The sequence below is a fragment of the Gorilla gorilla genome, chromosome 11, assembly GCF_029281585.2.
Source record: "Gorilla gorilla gorilla isolate KB3781 chromosome 11, NHGRI_mGorGor1-v2.1_pri, whole genome shotgun sequence".
NCBI classification, from domain to species: Eukaryota; Metazoa; Chordata; class Mammalia; order Primates; family Hominidae; genus Gorilla; species Gorilla gorilla.
The window spans coordinates 23,274,108-23,288,938 of NC_073235.2; the positions used below are offsets into that span (position 1 = coordinate 23,274,108).

A 14,831-nucleotide genomic window follows, 5' to 3' on the forward strand; every position below is an offset into this window, starting at 1 on the left:
AATACACACATATAAGCTAAGCAGCCCTGCTTGCCCGCGCCACCTACACGCCCGTCCCCGCCCTCCCTCAGGCCCACGTGCTCCGAGGGCCGCCTTCGCAGGTTGTTTCTGGCGATGCCTGTCTGAAGGCCTCAGACTGAGGCCCCGCCCACTCTCCTTCTCCTCTGCCCTTTGGACGCGCGCCTCGGTTCCGAACGCAGCGGACGGCGCCTCAGGCAGCGCGGCGGACAGCCCGTCCTCTGGCGCGCCGCGAGCCTCGGAGGACCCTAGCGCCGGTCGTGGCGTAAGACCGGGGGGACGCGGCGGTAGCGGCGGCCGTTGCGATTGATTGCGCTGGTTGCCTGCGGAGTCCACTTCCTTGGCCGCCTTTGCTACACTGGCTGATTGTTGTGCAGCCGGCGCCATGTCTGTGAGCGAGATCTTCGTGGAGCTGCAGGGCTTTTTGGCTGCCGAGCAGGACATCCGAGAGGCGAGCCCCCTCCCTTCCCCATTCCCTTTGCCTTTCCATGCCTAGTTGGGCCACTTCGCCCGGTCCTCCTCTGTCGCTCAGTCTCGGGCGGTGGGGACGCCTCCGAGGGTGGGTTGCTTCCCCTCTAGCTTTAGGTTAGGCACTCCCCGCCCCCGCCCCAAATTTTGCTGCTCTGTCCTGATTCCCCGTGTTCGAGTCTCAGCTTCTCAGCATCACTTACCTCGTTTGTGTCAGTTTTCCTTCTTTTCAACACTTGTTTATATCGAAGGCTCGATTAGCACCTGGTCTTCAGCGAATGAGCGTTTCGTGTATTTTTGTTGGTGTCTTAAAAGCACATGTGATCTCCTGCTTAAAACTCTCCTGTGGTTTCCTATTGCCACACAGGATAAAAAATCAGACTCTACTGTGGCTCACATGGTCTCTCTTCAATCTCGTTTATGCTCTCTGTCTTTGTATATGATGTTCACTTTACCTCTTCTAGTGCCCCAAATAGCTTCCTGCCTGTTTGCTTTTCCTGGAATTTGTTTCTTTCCCGTTCTTTTCCTGATTGTCTCGTATTTATCTCATTGGCGTCACAGTCTAAGCGATCTATTTCCTGTTATGTTTTGTAGTAGCACATTAACTTTTTTAAATGTGTGTAATATTGATTATTTAAAAAAAAATCTTCTCCCCCATTGTATGTTAAACCGCCAGAGGGAAGGGATTGTGTGCTTGGTTCCCCAGTATTTACACAGTGCCTCGCACATAAGTATGCTCAGTGAATATTTTAAAAATGAATTAGAGACGGGGAGCGGCGCCTCATGCCTGTAATTCCAGCATTTTGGGAGGCCGAGGCGGCCAGATCACCTGAGGTAAGGAGTTTGAGACCAGCCTGGCCAACATGGGGAAACCCTGTCTCTACTAAAAATATAAAAGAACATTAACTGGGCATGGTTGCGCACACCTGTAATCCCAGCTACTCGGGAGGCTGAAGCAGGAGAATGGCGTGAACCTCGGAGGCGGAGGTTGCGGTGAGCCGAGATCGCGCCATTGCACTCCAGCCTGGGTGACAGAGCGAGACTCCATCTCAAAAAAAAAAAAAAAGAAAAAAGAAAAAAAAAGAATTAGAAATACCCGACTCTTGTATTGCATTTAACTCTTCATTTTGCAAGTTGCGTTCACACACGTCATCCATTATAATGTCTCAATTGAATACTTGGGGTTAATGGGTGGCTATTATTCTTTAAAGGGTATCTGAGGAATCTAAGGCTTTTTAGTGACTTTTTGAAGTCTTACAGAGGAAAGAAGTGGAAAAGTCAGGATTCAAACTTGGTTATGATAGGTCACAGAAGCTATCTAATGTGTTTTGTGTGAGTGTATGACAATAATTCTGTTGAGTATCTGATTTTTATTTTTAATTCTCTCTAGGAAATCAGAAAAGTTGTACAGAGTTTAGAACAAACAGCTCGAGAGATTTTAACTCTACTGCAAGGGGTCCATCAGGGTGCTGGGTTTCAGGACAGTAAGTTCTTTGTTTTGTATCCAATTATCAGTCTCTTATTTAGAGGGAGAGTTTCTATGCAGAAGACATTTTATAATGAAAAATGGCTATCATGCTTTATGGTGAGTAAAAATTGAAGAAGTAGGTGATTTGATAATTTTGGTTGATTTTTCTTCCACTTCCACACAGTATGGTTTAAACAGAGATGTTTTCTATTGTGAGGGCATTCTACTGATGATAATTACAATTAACCCATTTCCTGTTTAGAAAAAAAAAAAGTGCAGCTCTCTGCCAGCACAGTATTCTCAGGGTAAGCGGGAAAAGGGTTTATTATTATTTTTTTAATTTTTTTTTTTTTCTGAGACGGAGTTTCACTCTTGTTGCCCAGGCTGGAGTGCAGTGGCGCCATCTCAGCTCACTGCGACCTCCGCCTCCTGGGTTCAAGCAATTCTCCTGCCTCAGCCTCCTGAGTAGCTGGTGTTACAGGTGCCCGCCATCACGCCCAGCTACTTTTTTTTTTTTTTTGTATTTTTATTAGAGATGGGGTTTCACTTTGTTGGCCAGGCTGGTCTTGCACTCCTGACCTCAGATGATCCGCCTTGCTGGGCTTCTCAAAGTGCTGGGATTTCAGGCGTGAGCCACCGCACCTGGCCCAAGGGTTTGTAACTCTTTTGTGTTATCTAGCGACTTTTATTTGGCCCTTTGTGTGTGTGTGTATGTGTGTATATGCACCTGTGTGTATTTGAATCCAGCCTTTCAGTGATTGAATACCTTTTAATATGAGATTAACAGTATAAAATGTTCTCAAATTAATGTGTTTGTAATCAGCCTCTTGAATGAAAATAAGATATGTCAAGTTTAGACATGGAACCTTCATTGTAAGGTATTGCCAGCACAGCTAAAGGAGCTGAAGTATATTTTCAGATACAAGAATGATATAATAATGCATTTACACGTGCCAGAGGCAAGTGATTTTTCTTAATGATACGGAGTTGGTCATCCTGATTGTGAATACTTGGTAAAGGCTTTTTTCTGCCAAATATGGGAGGAAGAAGCAATCCAATTTTAGGCATCCTCTGAGGAGTGAACAGGAATAGCAGCTGGTGTTCATCTCCTTAAGGATGACGTTATTTATGACAACCAAACCAATTACCAGTGTGTCTCCTAATATATTCCCTTTTAGCAAGTTGTTTATTTTTCAGTATAGCTAATTAGTAGGGAAACGGGATGATATTTTGAAAGCCAGGTTGAAAAGCACAGATGTGTACATTAGTTGTGAGGTTTTTTTGTTGATTAATTTCCAGATAGATTACTTAGATTATTAAGCAGGAACTGTATTTGAAATTTGGTTAAGTTTTTCATTTGGTTATCTTTTGTGACTAGTTCCAAAGAGGTGTTTGAAAGCTCGAGAACATTTTGGTACAGTAAAAACACATCTAACATCTTTGAAGACCAAATTTCCTGCTGAACAGTATTACAGGTTTGTAAGAAAAATAGCATTATTTTATAATGTTAAGTAAAAAAAAGGAGAAAAATTATGTGTACCAAATGATTGCTTACAACTAGGCAAACATCCTATGTAGAAGTAACAAAAAGAGAAAAAAACCGAACTAATAATGGTCATGACAAAAATTGGTGATTTTATTTTTTTCTTCTTTTTACTTTCTAAATCTTAAGGAACATGTATTACTTTTGCAGTGAAAAAGCAATTAAAAAGAAAATGTGGTATGAGGGTCAAAAGTGAGAATATCTTTTTGCTATATTCAAGTTTCTTGTGAAATTGGATGAACTATAGTTAGTGAAATAATGAGATTAGGTGGCAGTATATATATGGAGTCGAGTTTTACTTTGAAGCTTGAATTTCACTGCCAAGTGATGTAATTAGCTAATATTTTATGCCATGTTTTCTTATTAAAATCAACACTGTTGATTTTAAGGTACACCAGTATTTTATGTACCAGTAGGGAAGGAAAATTTTGCCAGTCGTAAATGTGAAACATGGGCCAGGCGTGGTGGCTCACACCTGTAATTCTAGCACTTTGGGAGGCCAAGGCGGGCAGATCACCTGAGGTCAGGAGTTTGAGACAGCCTGGCTAGCATGGCGAAACCCCGTCTCTACTAAAAATACCAAAATTAGCCAGGTGTGGCGGCTTATCCCTGTAACCCCAGCCACTTCAGAGGCTGAGGCAGGAGAATCGCTTGAACCAGGCAGGCGGAGGTTGCAGTGAGCCAAGATTGTGCCATTGCACTCCAGCCTGGGCAACAGAGTGAGACTCCATCTAAAAAAAAAAAAAAAAAAACTTGTGAAACATGGATTGTGAAATGTCTCCTGGTTTCATAGGTGTTAAACTGGGAAAAACTGCACCTGAATCAAGAGTTTCTACTTATTTTAATTTTCTTACTGAAAAAGATGTTCTTTTAAGACGTATATATCAGCAGTAAATAGGATGAATATTTTCAGGGATGGATAGTATAACCTTATGAGAATATTCTTTTAAGGGAGAGGTTGACAAACCACTAGTGGCTCCTGCCTCTGGGAGCTAAGAATTGCTTTTGTTTTTTCAAGAGTTGTTAAAAAAAAAGAAAATTCCAGATAAGAATATGTAACAGTGAAAGCGTCCCACAAAGCCTAAAATATTTACTACTTGGCCCTTTACGAAAAGATTTGCTGATCCTTGCTGTAAGGCAGGGGTTCCCAACCCCCAGGCCATGGACTGGTACTGGTCTGTGGCCTGTTAGGAACTGGGATGCACAGAAGGAGGTGAGCGGTAGGTGAGCGAGTGAAGCTTCATCTGTATTTACAGCCGCTCCCCATCACTTGCAGTACTACCTGAGCTCCACCTCCTGTCAGACTGGTGGCAGCATTCGATTCTCATAGTAGTGCAAACTCTGTTGTGGACTGTGCATGCGAGAGATCTAGGTTGCGTGCTCCTTATGAGAATCTAATACCTGATGATCTGAAGTGGAACAATTTCATCCTGAAACCATCCGCCCCCCTTCTGTGGAAAAATTGTCCTCCACGAAACCAGTCCCTGGTGCTGAAGAGGTCAGGGACCGCTGTTGTAATAGCTGAAGCACAGAGAGAGGTAGGACAGTAGAACAGGTGGGGTCTTTAGAGACCGTCTTCTCTGGAGGTCACACACAGGCTGCCCTCTGGCTGGATTTGGCCTTCAGAAGGGTTTTTGTGACCTGCATTATGTTGAGACCTTTTTTTTTGAATGTATTGCCACATTTGAGAATCAGGAGGCATTGCATAAATATCCACAGGTTGTAAAATTTCCTTGTTTCAGGCTTCTAGCTCAGTATTCTATTTTAAGTGCATTTGTTTAGTGATTGCAAATGGTAATTTTGTGAATCAGAATTTTCTTGGTATTCTGCACTCAAATCAAAATGTAGGAATACGTTGAGGATGATACATAACTGCAGTTGTCTTCAATCATCAGTTGCAAATTTTTATTTTTTTCAGAGCAGTATCACTGTTCTTACTGATTAAATTTAGAAAGCACAGTTGCTCTTGTCATCTGTAATCTTCAGTTTTCTTTTTTCTTTTTTTTTTTTTTTTGAGACGGAGTGTCACTCTGTCGCTCAGGGTGGAGTGCAGTGGTGTGATCTTGCACACTGCAACCTCTGCCTCCCGGGTTCAAGCAGTTCTCCTGCCTCAGCCTCCCGAGTAGCTGGGACTATGGGCGCCCGCCACCACGCCTGGCTAATTTTTGTATTTTTAGTAGAGAGGGGGTTTTGCCATGTTGGCCAGGCTGGTCTTGAACTCCTTACCTCAGGTGATCAACCTGCCTCTGCTTCTCAAAGTGCTGGGATTACAGGCGTGAGCCATTGCATCCGGCATAAATTTTCATACTCATCAAAATTAGACCATATTTCTCACTGATTAAACTTAATTGTTATAAATTTGAACTTGTAAAATTAATGCTAAATGTCATATTTCTCTTTATATATTGGGGGTTTGTGTAAGATTTCATTTGAAAAATGATCGCATTTCTAAACCGTTTGAGCATGGCTGTATTAAACCCATCTTTCTGAAGGTCCCTAACCTTGGAGGCTAAATGTGCTTATTTTCATGCAGATTTCATGAGCACTGGAGGTTTGTGTTGCAGCGCTTGGTCTTCTTGGCAGCATTTGTTGTGTATTTGGAAACAGAAACACTAGTGACTCGAGAAGCAGTTACAGAAATTCTTGGCAGTAAGTGTCTTTATTAGTGGGATCTGCAGAATCAGGCATGGTTGCTTAGTTTTTGGTGGAAAGGGTGGTTGTACTTTGTTTATTAAAACAAGAATTAACTAAAAATCACTTACAGTTGTAGCTTGGTATCTGAGGATGATGCTTCCAGAGCTCTCCCAATACCCAAATCTGAGGATGTTCAAGTCCCTTATATAACTGGTGTAGTATTTGCATATAACCTATACACATCCTCCCACATACTTTAAATCATCTCCAGATTTCTTAAAATATCTAATACAGTATAAGTGCTATGTAAATATTTTTTTTTTTTTTGAGACAGAGTCTCTGTCGCCCAGGCTGGAGTGCAGTGGTGCAATCTCCGCTCACTGCAACCTCCACCTCCCAGGTTCAAGTGATTCTCCTGCCTCAGCCTCCCGAGTAGCTGGGATTACAGGTGCCTGCCACTACGCCCAGCTAAGTTTTTGTATTTTTTTTTTTTTTTTCCGAAATGGAGTTTTGCTCTTGTTGCCCAGGCTGTAGTGCAATGATGCAATCTCAGCTCACCACAACCTCCACCTCCTGGGTTCAAGCATTTCTCCTACCTCAGCCTCCTGAGTAGCTGGAATTACAGGCATGCACCACCACACCCGGCTAATTGTGTATTTTTAGTAGAGATGAGGTTTCTCCATGTTGGTCGGGCTGGTCTTGAACTCCTGACCTCAGGTGATCCGCCCGCCTCAGCCTCCCAAAGTGCTGGGATTACAGGCGTGAGTGACCGCACCCAGCCAATTTTTTGTATTTTTTAGTAGAAACAGGGTTTCACCATGTTGGCCAGGCTGGTCTTGAACTCCTGACCTCGTGATTCGCCCGCCTTGGCCTCCCAAAGTGCTGGGATTACAGGCATGAGCCACCACGCCTGGCCTTTTCCCAAATATTTTCTATCCATAGTTGGTTAGCGCAGAGGGCCGACTCTACCTGGAAATGTAAAAGCTAAAAATAACAATGGCAAACACATTTGCACTTGCTTTAGTTTTTAAAATTGAATTTTTAAAAATTTCAAGCCTACAGAAAAATTGAAAGAATAGTACAATGAATACCTGTTTACATGCCACTTAGATTTACCACTTGTTAACATTTTGCTACATCCGCTTAATCTTCTCATTTTGTGTGTGTCTTTGTCAGCCATTTGAAAGTTGCAAATATCGTAACTCCTTTCTGAAATGCTTTATCATGTGCTTTCTAACAAGAAGTATATTCTGTGACACAACTAGATACTGTTTTTGATAGTATTTTTGAGGGAAGACTGAACTGAATTTTGCTTAAGAACTCAAAAAATCCATAGTGAGGTCTAGTTGCCAAGGTTGTGAATATATTAAAAAGCCAGTTTTTAAAAGATTCATCCTTTCTTCACTTACTTTGGGAGAAATTATCTGTATATTTTTATATTCTGAGGCTTAACTTGGCATTCACAGCATGACTTTATTTTCATGTGTTTTTTAGTTGAGCCAGATCGGGAGAAAGGATTTCATCTGGATGTAGAAGATTATCTCTCAGGAGTTCTAATTCTTGCCAGTGAACTGGTAAGCTCAGTAACTTGCTGGTTGCTTTTTTGATCTTTCTGCTTCACTGTCAGTTTTTTTTTTTTTTTGAGACAGAGTCTCGCTCTGTCGCCCAGGCTGGAGTGCAGTGGCGCAGTCTCGGCTCACTGCAAGCTCCACCTCCCGAGTTCGTGCCATTCTCCTGCCTCAGCCTCCTGAGTAGCTGGGACTACAGGCACCCGCCACCACGCCCGGCTAATTTTTTTTTGTATTTTTAGTAGAGACGGGGTTTTGCTGTGTTAGCCAGGGTGGTCTCGATCTCCTGACCTCGTGATCCGCCCACCTCGGCCTCCCAAAGTGCTGGGATTATAGGTGTGAGCCACTGTGCCTGGCCCACTGTCTGTTTTTAAAATGGGTACCAAAATTCAGAACGTCTTAATTCTTTTCTAAGCCATCTCTCGGTCACCAGGTAGTCACTGACTGGCACTGTATGTGTTACAGTTTACTAGGCATCAGAGAAAAGCCAGATCAAATGATGAGTGCATACTTACTGAGTTAAGAATTTTTAACAGATGATAAGACCTCTTCCTTTTAGGGTAGTGGCAAAACATTTATTCCTGGTAACTGTTAATCCATGTAATTGTTTTGGACACTCATTTGTCTATATAACTAAGTTATTCTTATCCTTTATTCCTTTAATCACTATCTAGGGAAATTGCCCTGTAAAAGTCTAAAGAAAAAAAAAGCTGGCAGTAGCAAAATTGAGTAGTTGTGATAGAGACTGTGCCAGTCTGCAGAGGTGAAAATATTTACTATCTGGCTCGTTAAGAAAAAGTTTGCTTGTCCTTGCTCCAGAGGAAAGCAGTCCAGGGCTGGTCTGATGATTCCTTGATCTTTGGCCCTAGGTTCTTCTAGCTTCAGCTTCTTTCTTATGTTCCAGAACTGTTGCTCTAGTCACATCTTCACTCTAGCCAGCAGTAGGAGGAAATAGGGAAAACGGTATGCCCTCCTGCTTTAAGGACATTTCTTTGAAGTTGTACACACAACTTCTGTTAACATTCTGGTGCCTTGCCTGCAGGGAGGCAAAAATGGAGTCTATTGGAGTGGGTATGTGTGCATTGAAAACCTGAGGAAGATGGTGAGAATGGATGATGGGGTCCACTTGTAGGCTGTACCACTTGTCTGGCTTGTTGGAGACACCTGACCAGTAAACAGGAAGCATCTTGTTAGTTAAGTGTAAGGTGTCTTTAGGACCATACATGTTGGGGCCGGGCACAGTCGCTTACGCTTGTAATCCTGGCAGTTTTGGAGACCAAGGTGGGAGGATCCCTTGAGGCCAGGAGTTCCACACCAGCCTAAGCAACAAAGCAAGACCCCTTCTCTATATTAAAAACAAACAAACAAACAAAAAACCCGTATGTTGAGAATGCACTAAAGGGGTGGTAAGCATGGAAAAGTGGAGAGGATTTTACAGAAAGGGGAATCTTTTTTATTATTTTAATATATTTTTTAAAGCCAGTCAGATGGAGCAGTGGGGGGTTGTATACTGACACCGAGAAGGGGAGTCTTGGGTTGCGTCTTGAAATCAATCTTAGTTCTCCTTCAAGACAGGGTTACACTAACATAATTTTAGATTCTTATACCAAGTCTGCCTTACTTGATTCTAGGTGACTGGAGTTGCAGCTTAGTAGGTGGGCTCTAGAAATGTGATCATTTGGCCGAGGCTGGAAGAGGTAGTGGAGCTGCTGTGATTACTTTGTCGTTTCTTTCTTCAATATGATAGCAGATGAGCTGTAAAGATGCTTGTGTAATGTAACACTTTATTATGCAATAGCCAGTTTAAGACATTAGAGAAATTTTAGATGTTAGTAATATTAAATTTTACTTGGCAGAACTGGTCTCATTTTCAGTGGGATTCTTTTCAGAGAAGCTCCTGTCTTGTCTGTACTTGCGTGTACCCTGAGATAGAACATCAGCGTGGCTGTCTAGGCTTGCGGTTCTTCTGGTTGTGATTCAGAGGAACATGCGCTGAGAAGGAGCCATGTTGTAACAAGCCCCTGTTTTCTCTTTCCTGGTACAGTCGAGGCTGTCTGTCAACAGCGTGACTGCTGGAGACTACTCCCGACCCCTCCACATCTCCACCTTCATCAATGAGCTGGATTCTGGTTTTCGCCTTCTCAACCTGAAAAATGACTCCCTGAGGAAGCGCTACGACGGATTGAAATACGACGTGAAGAAAGTAGAGGAAGTGGTCTATGATCTCTCCATCCGGGGCTTTAATAAGGAGACGGCAGCAGCTTGTGTTGAAAAATAGGAGGCTCTCCTTGCTCCTGGCCTTGCTGACCTCAGCAGTTGCCAGGAAGGGGTGAGCACAGAGTGCCTCTTACGGTAGTTAGGATGCTCAGTTGCTAAACACTGCGCTTTATTTTCTTAACCAGTTGTGGTGTGAGTATCAGAATTGAAACACTTTTTTGGGGGTAAAAAATATAGCCTTTACATGGACAGAATTTTTTTTTGTTGTTTCAGTGAATTTGCCTGTAATTCAGTGTATTTCAGTTCCGTCAGAAAGTGTAAATGTTAGTTTCTTGGTAAAGTCCTTTTCTTGCTTACCTTGACTGTTGATGTACTGATTGAGAAGTTCATTGTCTCGTTTGTGATTCTTCCAGATGTGATGCTTGATATTTTCTATATGTGAGTTAGCCATCCACACCCAGGCATAGCCTGGATACAGTATAAAAATAGATAATTAAAAAGATGGTTGCCAAGCAAGGAAAACTTATTTTATATTTTCCCTTCCTTATTTTAAGCATTGTGAGTAAATCAGATGTTGAATTCTTTTGCCAAGGGAATTATAGCCGCAGGTTCTCTCTCACTGCCATGAAACTATAAAAGATTAAACTGCAAAGTCAAGCTCAACAGATTATTTTGGAAAGTTTTTGTATTAAGGGATTTAGTAACATCATTTGGTTTTCCACCAGGCAGGGAGTAGGGCTTAGTGTTTTAAAACACCTCTGCTTTCTGATGTTGCCTTAATATTCTGCTATTGCAGCAATTAAAAATTGTCTTCATGTACATTTGGAACTAACACGTGATGTGATATATTCCTAAACTATGAAACCTTTTTCCTAGTAGTCAGCTAGATCATTTGTTCTGGGAGTATAAAGCCACCCACGTAAGTTAATAAGCAAAATCCTGACTATTATGTTGTTAGAGAAAAATGCTTTGCTTTGTCTGGAAGAAAGATAAAATAGTGAATTATAAATAAGTCAGGCCGGGCGTGGTGGCTCACACCTGTAATCCCAGCACACTGGGAGGCCGAGGCAGGGGGATTGCTTGAGCTCAGGAGTTCGAGACCAGCCTGGGCAACAAAGTGAGACTCCATCTCTATATAAAAACAAAAACCACGAAAGCACACACAAAATAAATCAGTGGGATTTGGTAATGTGTTTTAGAGTAAGAAATTTCAGGTTGTTGGTGACTATCCCAACAGTCATGTTTTAAATGTACAGTTTGGGGCAAGTCATGTAAATACTGTTGGTGGTCTTCCCCCCACGCCCCAATTTTCAGGTAGTACTAAGAGTATGTGCCAGGAAACTCTTGCTATTGAATTGAGATGATTAAAATGGTGACTTAATCCATAGTTATTTTGTACCCACTGAAAGGAAAGTGCTTTCCAGAATAATATGAAGTATCTAAAAGTGTCACCTTTTCTTGCCTGATCAACAATTTGGGCTTCCTGTTTGTACAAGGGGCCATTAGGGATACCTTTCACAGCTTTTATCAGGCCAAGTTAAAGGCTGACTACATTTTTTCATCATGAGGAAAGCAGTTGAAATGAGGCATGAGTTACTGTGCATTGGGATTTTAGAACAATTTTCTTCTGACAGCTCTTTTTGTGAAGTTAGGTTCTTAAAAGTGCCCATGATGGTCACTTAAAATGTGCAGTAATAGCACTGCCAGGATCAAGCATGAAAGGCTTTTAAATTAGATCATCACACAGACAATACGTTTGATAATAGTTTTTTTTTTAACCTCTTTAAGTATTGATTCTGCTTGAGAATATTGAAGTACTTGCCAGAAGTTGTGGATTTCAGTTTAACAAATGCTATTAAAGTGGAGAAGCACACTCTGGTCTTGGAATTCCATTTGAGGATTTAGAAGTGTCATGTTTATAACTATTCCGTTGTGTTTGTTGCTGGCTTGTTGTAAAGCAATAAAATTTTTTTTGGTCTTTTTGTAAGTGAGTGTGCTGCTGTAAGAAATCTCCCATGTGCATAACAAATTCTGAATATTTTTTGAGGCTAAAGACGACCAGGGTGACAAGCAGATACTGCTGTGTAATGGTTACACTAACCAAAAGACACCAGCCACTCAGAGTTCTATACTGTAAAGCGCGGATAACATTTGTGTGTTATACCTTGATGGGGGAATTAAAAGTCATTTAACTGAAGATGTTGAGAAACCTGGGCTCTGGTTTTAGTATACTGGAATTACTTTTTTCCAAGTTTAGAAAATCAAGCAGGTTAGAGAAAATAGAGATGAATTAGGGGACACTGTCTTATGGATTCATTTATAAGAAGAGAACCAGCCATATACACTTGGGGAGATTTGCCGCATCTTAAACTTGAATAATAGTATGAGTAATGATTAAGGGAGTTTAATAGAGAAGGAAAGCTTTGGCAGTGTTTTGAGACCTTAAGTGGCTAAAGAGATGAGACAAACATGCAGGTTGCTACTGGCATAGTTTCATAATTGTGTACTCGGAAATTAAAGTTTGCTTGTTTCTTGGTCTGGATTAAACTGTTTGTCCTCCTTTTCAGATAGAGCATCACAGTCAGGGCTGACACCAAAATAAGACTTCCCCTGAGCCTGAAATAATTTTTTTTTTTTTAAGTATCTACTGTAATAAGCATCAAACAAGCAGAAATAAACAATGTCCCTTCCCCTGGACAACAGCAACAGCAATAACAAACATTTAAAGGCGGTAAAATTGCCAGGACTGGTGGGTTGGTTGAGTGGGCTGGGTGTGGGTAGTGGGACGAGATGGGATGGGAAGGGGAGGAATCTAGCATTGCTGCCAGGTCTCTGGCCCAGGTTTGGTGCCATTCACTGAGGTGAGGAGTGTAGGAAGATCGCATGTCTGGAGGGGGCTGGGCAGCTGATGCATTTGCTTTTGGATGTGTTGGATTTATGACACTGGAGCGGCAGGTGGGTAAATCAAAAGTGGGTAAGATCTCCCTGGAGAGCGTGTAGAATGAGAAGAGTCACAAGCTGGGGACAAATTCTTGGTTAACAGCATGGCTTAACAAGGTAGGCAGAGGAAATGGAGTCCATGAGGAAGTGGAGAAATGGTCAGAGAGGCTAACAATGGGAAGAGTGGCTTGTTTCAGAAGCCAGGGAATAAAGGGTCTTAAGTTTTTGGGTGAGGGATTTAAAATAATCTACAGCCTGGGAGCTCCATGACTAATCTGTCAGGTTAGGCTAGGTTATCCTGTGGGAACACCACCAGAGCTCATAGGCAAAGAACAAGGTTTCTCACTCACATTCCCTCTCCATTGCAGCTTAGCTGGGGATCTGTTCCACGTTGTCTTTATGTAGGGTGACAGAGCAGCCACTAACTGGACCATTGCTAGTTTTAGTGGGAGAGGGAGGGAGCTGTGGAGTGTCTTGCACAAATACATGATCTGGTCACTCTGACAGTTATTGGTTTTTTTTTTTTTTTTTGGAGATAGTCTGGCTCTGTCACCAGGGCTGGAGTGCATTAGTGCAATCTGGGCTCACTGCAACCTTCACCTCCTGGGCTCAAGCGATCCTCCCACTTCAGCCTCCCTAGTATCAATAGCTGGGACTACAGGTGCAGGCTACCATGCCTGGCTAATATTTAAAATTTTTTATAGAGACAGGGTTTCACTATGTTGGCCAGGCTGGTCTCAAACTCCTGGGCTCAAGTGATCCTCCCACTTTGGCCTCCCAATGTGTTGGGATTACAGGTGTGAGCCACTACACCCGGCCTCAATTCATTGTTTAGAGGTAGACTCGTGGCCCTGCTAAACCACAAGGGGGTCGGAAGTGAAATCCTATCTTGTAGGATGAGAGTCAGGATGGATAGACAAAATACTGAAGTTTGGGGGTATGTTTAGTTCAATTTGTTAAATATATAGTTGTAATACTTCCATATACACATGAACACCAATTGGCTTGGGAGGGAGAGAAGGTGCCCCAGGACCACTCTCCTGTTTGACAGAGTTCTCTGGTATGTGTGCATTTGCGTTGGATTTGCGTTACATTTTAAGCCAACATTCAGCGAGCTCTATGTGTTCCATGCGCTGGGCTAAACATTTTGTTTAATTATCTCATTTTGTCCTTATATAAGACAACTATATGAGGTAGCTACTACTATTTTCCCTATTTTAGACTTGGCTTAGAGAGGGCAATTAACTTGCTGTGAGTTCATAGTTATGAAATGAAAGCGCTGCTGTTCAGAACCCAGTTATTCTGCCTCGACATTGCAACAGACCATTTCTTCCTGGATGCTCTTGCATGGCATCCCTTCATAGCCTGACAAGACAAACATCAAATCCGCAAATAGTTAAGAGCACAAAGTGTGTGTTTAACTTTGGGCTAAGTGTGGTTTGTCATAAAAATAAGCATGAAAATAAATAGACTTGGTCCTCACCCTCAAGATGTTTAGGTCTAGTTGCAGGGGAGGAGGTGGTGAGAAAAGAGATTAAACAGGTAAGAGGTTAAATATTCAACTAATATTTGAGTGCCTACTATGATCTATTTTTAACAGCTTTACTGAAATACATTCACATGTAAAATTGACCCATATCAAGTGTACGATTCAGTGATTTAATTTACCATGTGGTGGGAGCATCACCATAAATCAGTTTTAGAACTTTTTTTTAATCTCCCCAAAATATCCCTGCTCCTACTGCCAGCCCTAGGCGACACTAATCTAATTTTCATCTCTATAAATTTGCCTTCTCTGGATATTTCATAGAAAGAGACTCCTACAGTATATGATCTCTTATGTCTTTTCGCTTAAGCATAATGTTTTAAAGGTTCATAACATACGTTAGTTTGTTCCTTTTTATTGCTAAGTAGTATTCCATTGTTTGGATATTCCACACTTTTTTTTTTTTTTGAGACGCAGTCTTGCTTTGTC

At 42.0% G+C, this 14,831-nt stretch overlaps 1 protein-coding gene across 3 annotated transcripts; it reads left to right on the forward strand.

The window, feature by feature from the left end:
• Positions 1-171: 171 nt before the first annotated feature.
• Positions 172-11,903, forward strand: TSN (translin). 3 transcript variants are annotated; one of them, XM_004031721.4, is made up of 6 exons: positions 172-469; positions 1,877-1,970; positions 3,333-3,429; positions 6,031-6,146; positions 7,626-7,705; positions 9,744-11,903. In XM_004031721.4, the coding sequence occupies exons 1-6, from the start codon at positions 404-406 to the stop codon at positions 9,975-9,977; spliced, it is 687 nt and encodes a 228-aa protein (XP_004031769.1). In that variant the 5' UTR covers positions 172-403; the 3' UTR covers positions 9,978-11,903. The 3 variants fall into 3 exon arrangements, with proteins under 3 accessions (XP_004031769.1, XP_004031771.1, XP_063550799.1); XM_063694729.1 differs by having other exon boundaries at positions 264-1,320; XM_004031723.4 differs by lacking the exon at positions 7,626-7,705 and having other exon boundaries at positions 204-469; positions 9,744-9,817.
• Positions 11,904-14,831: the final 2,928 nt, after the last annotated feature.

Excerpts from the sequence above, each read along its gene's own strand:
- TSN (XM_004031721.4), top strand. The coding sequence starts at position 404 with ATGTCTGTGAGCGAGATCTTCGTGGAGCTGCAGGGCTTTTTGGCTGCC. Across the intron at positions 6,147-7,625 it reads AGTTACAGAAATTCTTGGCA|TTGAGCCAGATCGGGAGAAA; the intron begins GTAAGTGTCTTT and ends TGTGTTTTTTAG. Across the intron at positions 7,706-9,743 it reads TAATTCTTGCCAGTGAACTG|TCGAGGCTGTCTGTCAACAG; the intron begins GTAAGCTCAGTA and ends TTCCTGGTACAG.